Source organism: Sparassis crispa (genome assembly GCF_003851025.1).
Source record: "Sparassis crispa DNA, contig_000013F, whole genome shotgun sequence".
NCBI lineage: Eukaryota > Fungi > Basidiomycota > Agaricomycetes > Polyporales > Sparassidaceae > Sparassis > Sparassis crispa.
Window position 1 is genome coordinate 30,918 of NW_020939760.1, and position 13,360 is coordinate 44,277.

A 13,360-nucleotide genomic window follows, 5' to 3' on the forward strand; every position below is an offset into this window, starting at 1 on the left:
CCAGTCATGAGGACCTGCGCCACGACGGCGCTGCGAGATATCTTACGCGTTGGTGACCAAAGTGTCTCACATGCGCGTGCTACTACTCAGCCACTACGCCCTGATCATCGTACGCAAGGACTGGCTGTCATGCTCTCCAGTGGATACCTGTCATAGCGCGCGCTATTTTCGCCCAATCCAGCAACGCGATTTGACAACGAGCCTTTCGGCTGTAATGCCGTTCTACTGCTGCAGTGACTAGCCGTGGCATCCGTCAGGACAGTCGTCTCAGTCTCCGTGCAAGTTTTGTCCCGCGTTGAGGCAAATCTCGCCCTTTTCTGGTATGTTCATGCCCCTGCATTCATTGGTTATGTAGCATACACACCGGAAGCAGTTTATGGTGTGCCGGGAAACCGTCGTGTCTGTTAAAGCAGAGAAACGTATATCATAAAACTGTGCTACTCCGGAACAATTGTAGTCGATAAACAGATGGAAGAATACAGAGGACAAGGCAGAGAATAACGACACCATCTCGGTAACTCAAAAAAAACCAGTGGGCAAGTGCAAACAGCAAATTGATGAATAACCACAACGAAAGCGAGGACAGAGAAGAGGAATAGCACACCTGACGAAGATAGTGTTGAAAGCGATGCAGATAGCTACGAGAACAGGACAGCACAGACCGTAAGAGTACACTAACGATATGCGATTCGCGGGAGGGGGAAAACAAGAGCGAGCGTCCGGCGGTAGTGAGAACAACAACTTCCAATAGTAAAACCGCGGACATATATCGAGTCAACTGCAAGGGCGAGAGTGTGTGTGCGCATGAGGAATAGGTGGACGGAAAAGGCCTGGACGGCGATGGCGAGCGCAACAGCCAAGGGAAAGCCATGGACTGAATTTTCAGAACTGCGCGAGACGAGGGAATATGAGCTGCAAACGATCCAAGGATTACAGGATTAAAAACGGTACACACTACTCGGCAGCGAGTGAACTAATAGTGCACGCTGAGTCGAAGGATCTGAGAGTGCAGACGGCAAGCAAATGATGATATGCACAAAGGCAAGAATGCATCGTGGCAGCGGACTGTGATGAAGACGGTAAGGGGATGCAAACAGTAAGGTTACAGACAACGAGAGGATCTCGAGCGAAAACTAGTTTAGAACCTCAGCTTCGGTAGCGGTAGTATCTGGTTTCAATACTATATTCGGTGAGCTGAATACTACTCACAAGAGAAAGATATACTTGCAGGTATGTGCATTGGCGAGGAAGCCGCGGCATAGTTGTGATGATGGAGCCAACATCCTTCAAGCCGAAATGTGATATCTGACTCGCTGGCGAGAGAAGAACATACACAAGATGGATAATCCCGCGAGTGTCCCAGAACTTGCCAACTTGGCGGTAAGTATCACCTGACATTATGATCAGGGAGAGAGCTCTACGATTATATCCTGAGGGCGTGGTTCCTGAGGATCCCAAACTGGGGCTGTAAACTGCTCTTTGATACTCTCCACAATTCCAACAGGACAATGTCGCCGAAGTCGGGAACCGAGGCCAAGCCCCACTGCGGATTAATCAACAACATTGAGCCGTTGTCCTGGTCAGCTCTATCTATCAGGTGGCAGGCAGGGATTGAGAACTGATTGCAGCCTCTGACCTTCATAAACACCAGCATCTCTTCGCCGATCACCTGAACAATTTCTCCCACGGAGTACGCTTTCCCGTTCGGATGTATCACATTTCTCTGCGGATTGTATTTGACATATCCGTCATTGGACAAGGATGCCGGCCACTAACAGACAGTGTCAGCGCTACCGCAAGAAGTCAAGGTAGGATCGTACCCTGAACTTGATAGTCATTTTAACATTTGATGCCCTCCGTCCGCAACTCACGTCCTTGTAAGACAAGGCGTCATGGTTCCGTCGTTCTAATCCTTCGTAACGACCTTCTACGATATCCTTCAAGCGAACAAACTCTTTACCATTCGCAGAGAACTTCGATACAATGTATGGGTGAAATACTTGGCCATATTGGCGAGGCTCTTGTCCAATGATTATCAACTGCCCAAATGGAAGTTAAACTTGCGTCGTGAAGTGATATGGTGTGGACAGGGTATACCTCGGTACGTCTGAGCGCGTTTGCCAGAGATGAAGTTGGAGAAATGGAACACGGTACCGGATGTTCATGTTCAGTGGTTCCATGAATCTGCATCCAAAACCTGTTCTGTTGTCTTTGATGTTCCCGATAAGCGGCCTAAATCTCACGAGGGAGTAGTCATCTCTCGGAAAACTCGAATTCGACAACATACCTCAGTACCTGGACCTTCAAGTGCGTTCGATATTTCGGCGGGACAGAAACGAATAAGACATGTCTAGGAAGACTCACCAGCGGAGTAAACTTCGTCTGCGGGAGAACTAAAGTTGGCGACATCCTCCATGGTTTATGCACGAGTATTGCAGGCTGAAGGGTTAGAGAAAGATCTTTCCAGTTCCTGTTCAATCTCCAGCAACACATGTAGTATCCAGAGGTACGCAGAGGCCTGTCAGGCATAGTGATGGGTTAAACACTGTTTTATGAGAACCGCAGAGCGCTTGGATAATTTGAGTGTTTTCAGTAATTGGAGATCTCGAAGAACCACGACGCAACCCTCGCGGCCAGAGTCTGGACTCAAAATCAGCTTTATGAGGCACGTTGTACTAATTAGGTATGGTCTACCAAAGACTGATGGGATGACTGATGGGATTGCGTTGATGTCCTCATTGCATCCTTCCCGCGGATGGTGGGTGCAGAGTGAACCATGCGAGTTGGTGTTCGGCATGTTAGTAGACGCTACCAGTGTAGCCGATCGCAGCCTATGTAACAACGTCCACTTCACACTACCGAGACATTGATGCGGCATAAGCCCGTCCCCTTTTAAGAATTTCAGTGCCGTCACCTTGCAGCAGATACACTGCATGTGAACCTGAATTCAACCAAACGTTGAAAACGTGCATGAGATACTGTCAAGCTCTGGATATTCAATGAGGAATATCCGCAACCTTCTGACAAACAGAACGGAAACGGCAGTTCCAAAAAAAAATTCTCACCACCCTGAACTACCACAAATCCTGGAGCGCAGTTACTCGACAAGGACTATAGCAAATCGATGTCACCGAGAAAGTGCTTTGACCCCACGAATCAGGACGGCTCCACGTACGGTAGAATGCGTTTTACCATGGCAGCGCTCCACGGATTACATCGTAGGAACTCCTGCGGGTCCGGATCGAACATACCCGAGTTCCCAATATCCGAAGGACACCGCCCCACGGTGGTACTGGCAGCAAAAGAAGCGACATTGGAAATAGGAGCCACATAGAAGGGAAGGGTAGCTTAGCCAATGGCGTGGGCAGCCCACGAAGTACGATCCCATATGCATACTCCAGCGGTGGGTGACCCAGGCTACCCCCAAGCGGCTCCTGCACGTCTTCGAATGCTGCTCGGAGACTTTTCCAGCCGATAAGTGAACCATTCAACTACTTGTGAGCTGAGAAACGATATAAATACGTGCAGCTCACAGCGAATCAGTTTCGGGGAGGGCGCGTCCCCCACCAGCTAATCTGCTCGAGCTCCCCACTTAGTAATCCCACGGAGACCACCGCTGCCACTTTGAGCCACCATGTCGCGCCAGGGCCTCGGAAAATGGGCTAGGAACGTTGAACCCTTGACGTGGAACTTGTCAATTGAGCGCTTAAACAGCATCTCCGTGCACTCCTAGAGTGTATGCAGTCACAGGCCCGACACCCATACTCGAAAAGATGAGAGTTAGGGTCGAACCCCGTCCGTCTGCCTGGACAAAAAATAAGGCTTCACAGGTATTTTTCTGGCATTTGTCCCGACTAAAGAAGGGTTGACAGCTGATTTTAGGCCCAGATATGTCCGGATGAGACTAAGGGTTCTTAGCCGAGGTCCTGCCGCCGCTCTCAACTCCGCATTAATGTCCCTGCGTGACAGAAGAAGATGCGAAGGTTCCACCCTTCAAATTTCAAAGCTTCAGGAGCCACGGGTCGCATGGGCACGATTTTTTATGAGGATACGAACCTTGCTGCTGTCACCAATTTGGCCTAGTCAGTGCTCCGGGGGGCCAATTGCAAGTCAGATGCGTCCTACGCTGGTCCGACTCGTCTTGGCTCACCTGAGCATAATTCTCGGCTGCTTGATATCTGCTGTCTTGAGTACTGGTGCCAGCTCTGTTTGACGTGGCCTACAATGTTTACAAGACTTCCGAATTGCACGCCGCTTTGTTCGTCAGCTCGCTCCTGTGGGTAATGCGTGTTTCTGCCTATGTTTGGTGCGTCAGGTTCCTAAGCAGCTCAGAGTCATTGCGGTTGATCCGCTAGGGGACGGTCGGACCTGGGACTGCAGTGCTGTGGCATCGCGGCGCTGTCGCGCGGTTCAGTGGGAGACTCACCTACGGCGGCGTCGACTCCCCGTGCTGGTGGTCCCAGGTCTCGCCCAGCTTCCTAATATGAAGTTACTAATTACACATAGCAGTTTGTCTTCTATACTACCATTTGTAGTTCTTCTCCACACATCCATACCCACTTCGCACTCCCGTCGCCGCCTGTCCACTCGTCGACAATACCCGGCGCTCCGTTACGACTGCGGTGCGCATTCAGAGCGCGCCGGTCTGATGGCAGGGCGGACAATTTATAGAGGAAGTCATACTTAATTTGCGAAGGCTTGCCGGTGCACCCGATATTGATCTCATGCATGTCTACATCACCGGAGAATACTGCACTGTCTTGTGCGGAAAATGGTCGCGCTTGAAACCATTGCGTAGTGTGGGCAGCTGACATTCATTTCACCAATCCTCCGTTCAAATAATTGCAGCTACGTGTTCATCGCTCCAGACGACGAGCGTAACACGACTGCTCCGCGGCGGGACTATGATCAGGCATGAGAAATGGCCCGCTCACATACGTGTCCTACCGCGACAACCGTAGGAAGGTACTTGCTCGGGCGTACGGAGAGCAAGGATCTGCCAATGAGGTGCATTTGATTTGATGCCCGACCCATACGAGCCTTTTATCTAGTGGTACGCATGGTGCAAACCTCAGCGACTCTGCGGCGTCCATTATTCTAACCCAGCGATAACTTGTCCACTACGCACAAACAGCTGCCTTCATGTACAGTCAACCGGGGGGTTCACTGAATGTGGACTCCATAAGCCAGCTTCACGTGTTCACAGGCTCCTTCCCCTTCAAGTATTTGCCTGCAGGTCGCTATTAGTCGACCTGCGTTTTTCTCTGGGCTAAGAAGACATCCTTAGGTTACCGCCATTGACATTACATCTAGGCAGCCTGTCTGTATGGATATCCTGAGGCACGACCGAGGTTTGACGCCTTTTCGCAATTGGCCTCTACCTATGCAATACTAATTCCACCCTCACGTCATTCGTGTTCCATCGATCGTCTGCTCGTATATTGAAATCTTCGTTTACCTCTCGCCGCTCAGGGTTATGGCCCGGCACGTATCTCTGTTGATCCGCATTTTCTCAGCGCGTTTAGCTTCATGTAACAAAGAATATTCAGTCCGGTCGGGTTGTCCTCGAGCCTGGGTTATAAGTGTGTTCAAGTTGTGTATGGGTGCATATCTTCCTGAAAGTTCAAAACCCTTAGGCAGTGCCAATTGCTTCCATTTGCTTCACTACCATCGAGCTATCCTGTTGTGATATAAAAACAATCTAAGGTCAAAATGAAATTCCCATTAGCCGACTCGAACGACTGACCTCGTCATAACATTCCTATACTAGTGACGCGCTCTACCAACTGAGCTAAACGGGATCCAGAAGATCTCTGGATGCAAATATTATCAACCGTGTAAAGGATGCTGGAGATGCTTCTTTTTTCGCTCAGGACGATCAGCACCAGAATTGGGCCTCCATGCACTCCTTCTTTCAGCCCGAGTCCAGGGCCGATTCAGATCCCTTCCATGCCATCCCGTCTGCCCCCGCCCCTCCACAACCCACAATGAACTTTCAACAGTCGAACATGCAAGTCAGCATGGACGTCCTAGAGAGCCTCATGAACATGCAGGACGGCTCCGGGCAGGCTGCCCTCGCTCAGCAAGCCCAGACGACCCCGCAGGCGCTTCTGGAGCAGCAGATGCGGCTGAACCAGCTCCAACAGTTGCAGCAACTACAGAATCAGATTTTCCAGCAGCAGGTGAGTCAGGTACCCTGCCCCGCCCTGTGCTGAGTTGCCCCGGGATGGAGACGAACGGTTCTTCTTTCACGTTGTGTATATGCGCTTGAGAAGGACGCGGACTTAGCTGCGTTCGCGTTGGATGCGGTTATCCTGTGGAGACTGACAGGTTCTGCGCAGATAGAGCTTTTGAGCGGACAGAGCTCCTTCTCAGGACTATCCACACCGGTAGACCAGCAGAGGGATCCACAACAGTACGGGCTGCCGACCCCAGGTGTGTTGCACCTCATTGTCTATCTCCTTTCCCTCGACTGACTCCCGGCGCTCCGCGCAGCGTCATCGACCGAGCTCCGCGCACAACAAAGCACTGACTTCGTCTCCCCCATGATCCTGCACTCCAGCGCGTCAGCGATGGGCGGCATGCAGCAGCAGGGCCCGCAGGGGCTCCCGGACTACGTTACCCAGCACATCATCCCGCCAACGCCGCACTCTGCACCCGCGAACCTCGTTTTTCAGACGAACAACCCGTACCCACTCCCCTCACCCGCAGAGCTCGACTTCGGCGACATCTCTCCACTCACCAGTCCCTGGCTCGGCGCCTACACCAATGCCTCGCCCAGTACCCGCGGCCCCTCCGCACCTCCCACACGCAAGCGCGTGAACGGCTCGTCCAGCGGCGAGGAATCCGCCGCGACGTCCACCGCGCGCCCGCCCCGCAAGCGGCAGTCACCCACCGTGCGCACGGACCTCAAGACGCCGGCGCAAGCTGGTGGCGCGTCGAGGAAAGGAAGCCTTCGCGGGTCGCGCTCCGCGAACTCGACACCGCTCTTCCCCGCCGTCGCGCGCCCCGCACGCAACGGTGGCGGTGGAGCGCCCAACCCCGGACAGATTCCCGCGGACACGCCCTCGCCGATAGAAATACATATGCCGCCGCCCGCGCACCCACCTCCAGCAGCGCCTACGGGCCTCCTGGGTCCCTCGACGTCTGCGGACTCCGGAACGTCGCCGACGTCGTCCGGGATGAGCACGCCAACGTCGGCATTGGCGCCACCCGGGCATATTGCGCCTGTGACCCCTGCCAGTATCATGAACCTCGGCAGACTAGGCATCAATACGTCTACGTCCTCGTCGCATGCAAGCTCGTCGAGGCCCAAGGAAGGCAAGGGTAAATCCTCCGAGAAGCGCGGTGCCGCCGCCCAGCCCGCGACAGTTCCCAAGATGGCAAATTCGTCCACCTCGATCATCAGCCCGAGCTTGAAGCCAATACGGCCAGGTCAGTCCCCCAAAATTTCTGCCGTTATATGCCACTCATAACGCTTTTTTTTTTCCCAGCGGGAAATATGGCACTAAATCCGCCGTCGTCGACCTCTTTCGCCCAGCCCGTGATGCAAGTCCGCAAGTCCTCACATAAAGCAGCCGAGCAAAAACGGCGCGACTCCCTCAAGACGTCGTTCGATGACCTGCGTGGGCTGCTTCCGCCGATCCCATTGCCCTCAGAAGAGGGGTACCCCGACGAGCCCATCCTCCCCGGGGCAATGCCACCGCGGGGCCCGCCGAAGGGAAATGTCGAGGGTCCGAACAGAGGCGTGAGCAAGCTGCAGTTGCTGCGGTGCGGGAACGAGTACCTCAAGCTGCTCAAGGGCCGTATCGAGCGGCGGGACGATGAGATCTACCTGCTCCGCCAGGAGGTCGCGCGTCTGCGCCTCGCGGCTCCCGCAGACGTAGCCGGGGAGAGTTTGGACCTCGAGAAGGACCTGGATGCCGTCGAGAGCTCTGGTGCTGGGTTGTTCGTGCGCGCGGGGGTGTCGCCTGACGCGGACGAGGCGGACGAGGAGTAGGCGGTGCGGGTGCGGGCAAGAATGCGAATGCGAATGTGAATGCTGCGGGCAACGTTCAGATTTTTTTTCTCGTGGTCGGTGCGGTTGGTTGATGATATCCGGGTGATCTAGAGAGATAGTAGAGCATCAAGGGGGAACGGGCGTTGTGGACATTCGAGAAGAACGCAAAATTGCATGTACACTACGACCCGGAGACGAACAAGTGTGCGCTACCTACCTACCTTATACTACCTGCCGCGAGTACTCAGTGCAGTAGCGTCGTGCCAAGCTGATCTAGATGGGAGATGGCGATCTCGCGTGCAATTCCGCAAGTTCGGTTTTCCCGCACTTATCAGCCGCCTGGTGCCTGCGCCGACAACATTTATTTACGAGCGTTCCCTTTTGTTCGCCAGCAGCACACCTCTGACCACGCCGTCGCCGAGAGACATTTGCACAGCACCATGTCGCAACCGTTTGCCCTGCGGAGTCCCCTGTGAGTCGGTCCAGTCCTCAGGCGACAGACGGAGACAGCTCATCGTCTCCCGAACTGCAACTCTCCGTGTCTAAGTTCTGTGGTGTTTCTGCTGCACATTGCGCTCGATGTCCCCATGGCCGTGCAGGGCCTCCTGTCGCCAGCGAGCCTGCCCTTTCTCCAGCTGAACAACACCACACTCGTGTTCATTAAGGCCAGTCTCACCCGCCCTCGATTACCGCCATGCTGACATCTCCGACAGCTGTATGCCGCGCTCGTCGCAGGCATCTGCGTCGCGGCTCTGCTTTGCTACCCTCTCCCAGGTGCGAAGCCTTCCTGTCCAGAGCGGATGACCAAGTGCTGAATCGCATGACGTGCGGCACAGACTTCCTCCCCGGCAAGCGCGCGTTCGCGATGGCGCTCTGTATCTACCACGTCACCTGCTCGACTATCCTCTTCAACGCGCCGCGCATCGTCCCGATGTCGTTCGGCGCGCTCGCTGAGTCGTACGTGTCCCTTCTCCGTGTGCGTGTGTATCGCTCACTCACCGGCGCGCAGGTACAAGGTCACGCCGGAAATCGTGTGGGGCATCCTGCACGGCTGCGTCGGCCTCGCGATGGCCGTGTGGTGGCAGGCGACGGTGCACTACGCGCAGCTTGCTGCTGCACGCAAGACGCAGTAGTGCGCGCGTGGGCATGTGTGGGCCGCGGTGGGTGCTCGCTCGCGTGTCACGGTGTTGGGTGTACTCTCGGGTGTGCTGGCTGTGCTTGCGTGTGTGTGCGCGCGCGTTGTACTGGAAGGAAGCAGATCTTTGGAGTGCTGTCGACGTGGAATTTATAGAAATCTAACTGCTTGTTTATCTGCCAGCTGTCTTCCCCGTCGTGCAAGCTCGCTCACGAGAAGATCGAACCCTCCATTTTCTATTACAGCCCTATCAACGTTGTAGCAACAGTCTACCCTAACCTAAACGCCTGCGCGAGACGTACGTATATACAATCTCTGATCCATCTATCAGATGCAAAGCCCAACCTCGTGCAACAAGCATGCAGCCAAGGCACTCTAATCCGACATACAATGCGAGAAATCTATACAACAAACACCAGATAGCGTGAAAACCCGTAGTAGCCTGCAGCGGCCACATGTTCAATCGAACCGGCGCACCCTCGGCACGATCGCCCAGATGACGATCATAGTCGACATCATCGACACGATCCTAAAGAAGAAAAAACCATCCGACCCAGATCAGCCTCCATACATGAACAAACCACAAATCACAGCAGGGAGGGTGTACGCACAGCGGCTGCAGCGACCCGATCCCGAACTTGGACGCGAGGAGGCCCGTCACGAATGGCAGGACGGCGGAGCCCGCCTGGCCGAAGCCCGCGATGTAGCCCATGCACCCCGTGAGCAGCCACTTGGGCAGGATCGCGGTGGAGTGGTTCATCAGGATCGGGTACATGGGCCCGAGCAGCAGCCCGATGAAGGAGACCGCCACCGCGTTCTCGATGAGCGACGGCACGACCCAGACCGTCACTTCCAGACTGTTTGAGGTATCAAGGGGAGTGTGGGTGGTAAAGTTAGTAAAAGTTAGTACGGGAGGAGGATTCCCGGGGTGCGGAGGCACTTACATGATGGCTATGATGCCGTAGAAGAACATGATGCGGCGTTCGCCGACCTGCGGGAACGGATATGAGGAGAGGAAGACGGGGAAACAAGATGAAGTCCTGACCTTGCGGTTGAGCCACATCAGAAAGATTCGGCCAAGCATGAGGCCTTCGAATAGGTCTCGATATTCATTAATAACAGGCGGTTATCACGAAAATACGCACCTCCGAAGAAGCCGGACGAGATGTAGCCGGCGGTCGCATTGCCCCCGCGCTTTTGTTCAATGAACGTGACGATCCATCCTGCAATCACGTCCGTTGATCTCGCGCAAGAAAAGTGAACGAGGCTCGTGCACTCACCTCCGAGCGACACCTCAACGCCGACATAGATCAAAGAGAATATAGATAGGAAATGCACCTCCTTGATGCCCAGTATCTGACGGTACTTGTTGTCCCTCTCGGGATGGGTTTCGCCAGCGGCTTGCCCCGCTTCAGCCAAGATATCTGGCGACAACAACTCTGTAGTGTCGGCGAGGGTCAGCACTGAAGAACGTACCATCTTGCTTCTTCAAGCGGAACACTGCAAGGAGGACGAGCGTATTCGTGATACCGATGCCGGCGGAGATCACATAGTGATACGACCAATGCCTAGACGTCGCAAAATGCGTCGCCACCAAGGGCGCGACGAACGCGCCCAGGCCTGGAAAGCGACCCCGAGTGAGCTCCCACGACCAAAGACGCCCACCGCGACAGACGACACACCGTACGACCCGTGCAGTAACCCGAATTTGATCCTCGCATGTTCCTTCAGGCTCCCGACGAATCCATTGGCTTGCGCATTCTGCAGCGAGATACCAAACCCGGAGAAGCAGAACGCCAGACACATAACGGGGAACCGGCTCCCCGGGGCCATCAGCGCGTACCCGACCAGCTGGGAGAAGGCGCCTGGACTCGCAGGTGAACAATGCTGATGTCGATCAACAGTATTGCTGACCTATCACCAACACCTTGCAAGGAATTCAGCGTCGTGAAATGTGTGGAATATCGGATAAATTTCTCACCTTTCCTAAGCCGAATCGGTCGTTGAGGTAGACGTTGACCATAGCGCCGCTCAGGAAGCCCTGCGAGAAACATTTTGACATCATTCACCTTACATTCTCCGTCGGGACTTACGACTGTATTAAAAACGAACAGTAATGATACAATGGCAAAGCCAATCTATGCCCATTTGATTCGTACTTTCAGCACATGCCAGGACATAATGTTACTCACGCCGTAATGACGCTGAATTGTAGGCAGAAGAGGCCCAGTGGTACCGTCATTCCAGCCCTCAAGGAAAAAAGCATAACACAAAGCAGCGAATTGGATCCGGCTGTTGCGCCGATAAATCGCTTTCTGCCCCGCAGAAACGGTAGACGCAGCCAAGTTGACCTCGTCTGAAATATGCCACGAAGCACCAGCAGAAGCGGGCACGCTGCCCGCGGCCGTCTCAACGTCACCGATGGATATCTCCGACTTCGAAGAGATGCCTGGTGCACGGACTCCACTCGATTGCCCATATAGGGGCTCCTCCGTGGTCTTGGAAAGAACAGGTAATTCGATGAACTCTGGCTTGAAAGCCGTCGGAGAATCTGAAGGTCGGGTCCGAGGAAGCTCAGATCGTCTCCTGATCCGCTCGCTCGTAGGAGGGATTGCAGAAAGATCCACCGATCCTCTGGGTAATTCTTCCACGTCCAGAGCAGATCCTGGGGCCTGCAGGTGGGACTGAATGTCCGAGAAACTGACGAAGTCCCCGAGGCTGCGACCGTCGTCAGAAATATGCGCGGGAGGTGGACCAGCGATTGGAAGCGACATCGCAGACGAGTTAGAGGAGAGGGGTGGACTTGGTCGTTTTATAGAAATATTTTTTGCCTCCAGACCTTCCACGAGTCTTTTTCAACGTAATACGGTTAAGTCAACCTGTGACTGCGGGGTAGTCGGTCCGACACAGATTCGCACTCTGCTGACATGGATATCCGACATTCGGACACGGGAGAGAGACGCATGAGATGGGTCACGAAGGTCATTCGAGAAGATTTCAGCCCTCAGCTATCCTTCTTCTAACGTTGTTGACCAAATGGGAGCGAGACCTGATCGGCGCGGGTCGACCAGCCAAAATTAGTATGGGCACGCTCCGAGACGAGGATATGAAAAGCCTAAGTTGTAAGTACAGGAAGACTGAAACTTCTCCACTCGTGGGCAGAGAAGCGTTCGCGCTTGGTCAAGAGACAAAGCTTGTGTAGAAAACAACATGGCATGCGGGCGCCGGGAGACTTGGCAGTATGATCACGTGGCTACTTGCTGAAGCTCAGGCTGTTGGCGCCCGTTGTACTTGTCTTCAGTGCGCCTCAGACATCAGGATCCGATACATGCAAGCCCATCCTCAGTATGTACGTCTCAGCGCGTACCATGGTCCCAAGCGGCAATTGCTAGGCAACCAGGCAGGCAGCGCGCCACCTGCGTGGCGCATAAACCAGCCCGCCACTGCCAAAAGACCGATCGGGTCTATGAACGCGGTGGAGAAAGGGAGCAAGATCTTGCTGAGCAGATTACCTTTGGACGTGGGAGAAAGTGAGGTAGAGGTGAGCCTATGCAACATCGAATGGGGCCCCCATGAAGCTCAAACGGAATCAGCTGCTCTTCACCAAGACGGTGGGACCAGTCAAGGACGTATTTCTCGTGTACAACTCCCAGGCGAAATCGAAAGGAATGGCAGTTGTGACATTCCAAAGGCCAGGCGATGCTGCTGTAGCTAGGCAGAAGTACAATGGGAAGATCGTCGACGGCAGTGAGTATGCGTTGCTTCTATTCATTCGGCACAGCGCGAGGACACTTGTCACGAATAATCTTTCACGACTGATAGAAAGGCCAATCAAGATTGAGGTCGTAATAGACGAAGACCAGCGACCTCAAGCTGCGCCTGCCAAACCGCAGGCTCCTTCTCTGTTACAGAGGTTGGGGGCAGTAGTGCCTCCACTGGCAAGGCCAGCGGCCGCGCCAATTTTGCGTTCACCAATGTGCGAGCTAGATATAATTCTTTCCTTCAGATATTCACATCTTCCCTGTTCATCAGCCAAAAACGTGGGCCACAGCAAGCCGCCACTCCCGCTGCAGCAGCTCCTCGCCGCCCCAACGCGAAGGAGAAGCTGCGTATCAAGAAAGGTCCGAAGCGGGTCAAGAAATCCGTTGCACAGTTAGACCAGGAGATGGACGAGTATCGAGCGGGAGGGGAAGTATGACATGATGCTGGAGATTCTGGCGTTCTAC

At 54.3% G+C, this 13,360-nt stretch overlaps 5 protein-coding genes and 1 non-coding gene across 6 annotated transcripts; 3 read left to right on the plus strand and 3 right to left on the minus strand.

The window, feature by feature from the left end:
• Positions 1–1,423: 1,423 nt before the first annotated feature.
• Positions 1,424–2,416, minus strand: SCP_1400130 (hypothetical protein; the record flags this gene model as incomplete). The annotated part of the gene is made up of 6 exons (XM_027763721.1): positions 1,424–1,576; positions 1,637–1,771; positions 1,821–2,039; positions 2,098–2,232; positions 2,288–2,301; positions 2,365–2,416. 6 exons carry the CDS (start codon positions 2,414–2,416, stop codon positions 1,424–1,426), a joined length of 708 nt encoding a protein of 235 aa, XP_027619522.1.
• A 3,302-nt stretch (positions 2,417–5,718) lies between these two features.
• Positions 5,719–5,801, minus strand: SCP_t1400140. Its single transcript is given in 2 exon segments — positions 5,719–5,754; positions 5,765–5,801. It is a non-coding gene; the product is annotated as a tRNA-Thr (tRNA).
• Positions 5,802–5,900: 99 nt separating this feature from the next.
• On the plus strand, positions 5,901–7,999 carry SCP_1400150 (hypothetical protein; the record flags this gene model as incomplete). Its single annotated transcript, XM_027763722.1, has 4 exons — positions 5,901–6,182; positions 6,342–6,435; positions 6,496–7,434; positions 7,494–7,999. 4 exons carry the CDS (start codon positions 5,901–5,903, stop codon positions 7,997–7,999), a joined length of 1,821 nt encoding a protein of 606 aa, XP_027619523.1.
• A 440-nt stretch (positions 8,000–8,439) lies between these two features.
• On the plus strand, positions 8,440–9,132 carry SCP_1400160 (hypothetical protein; the record flags this gene model as incomplete). Its single annotated transcript, XM_027763723.1, has 5 exons — positions 8,440–8,471; positions 8,547–8,664; positions 8,713–8,773; positions 8,836–8,956; positions 9,009–9,132. The coding sequence occupies 5 exons, from the start codon at positions 8,440–8,442 to the stop codon at positions 9,130–9,132; spliced, it is 456 nt and encodes a 151-aa protein (XP_027619524.1).
• A 461-nt stretch (positions 9,133–9,593) lies between these two features.
• On the minus strand, positions 9,594–11,908 carry SCP_1400170 (MFS general substrate transporter; the record flags this gene model as incomplete). Its single annotated transcript, XM_027763724.1, has 12 exons — positions 9,594–9,663; positions 9,746–9,991; positions 10,079–10,125; positions 10,180–10,223; positions 10,280–10,357; positions 10,415–10,558; positions 10,611–10,754; positions 10,817–10,999; positions 11,049–11,061; positions 11,116–11,175; positions 11,228–11,272; positions 11,327–11,908. The coding sequence occupies 12 exons, from the start codon at positions 11,906–11,908 to the stop codon at positions 9,594–9,596; spliced, it is 1,656 nt and encodes a 551-aa protein (XP_027619525.1).
• A 554-nt stretch (positions 11,909–12,462) lies between these two features.
• On the plus strand, positions 12,463–13,332 carry SCP_1400180 (mRNA export protein; the record flags this gene model as incomplete). Its single annotated transcript, XM_027763725.1, has 4 exons — positions 12,463–12,675; positions 12,728–12,881; positions 12,957–13,110; positions 13,167–13,332. The coding sequence occupies 4 exons, from the start codon at positions 12,463–12,465 to the stop codon at positions 13,330–13,332; spliced, it is 687 nt and encodes a 228-aa protein (XP_027619526.1).
• Between the last annotated feature and the right edge of the window lie 28 nt (positions 13,333–13,360).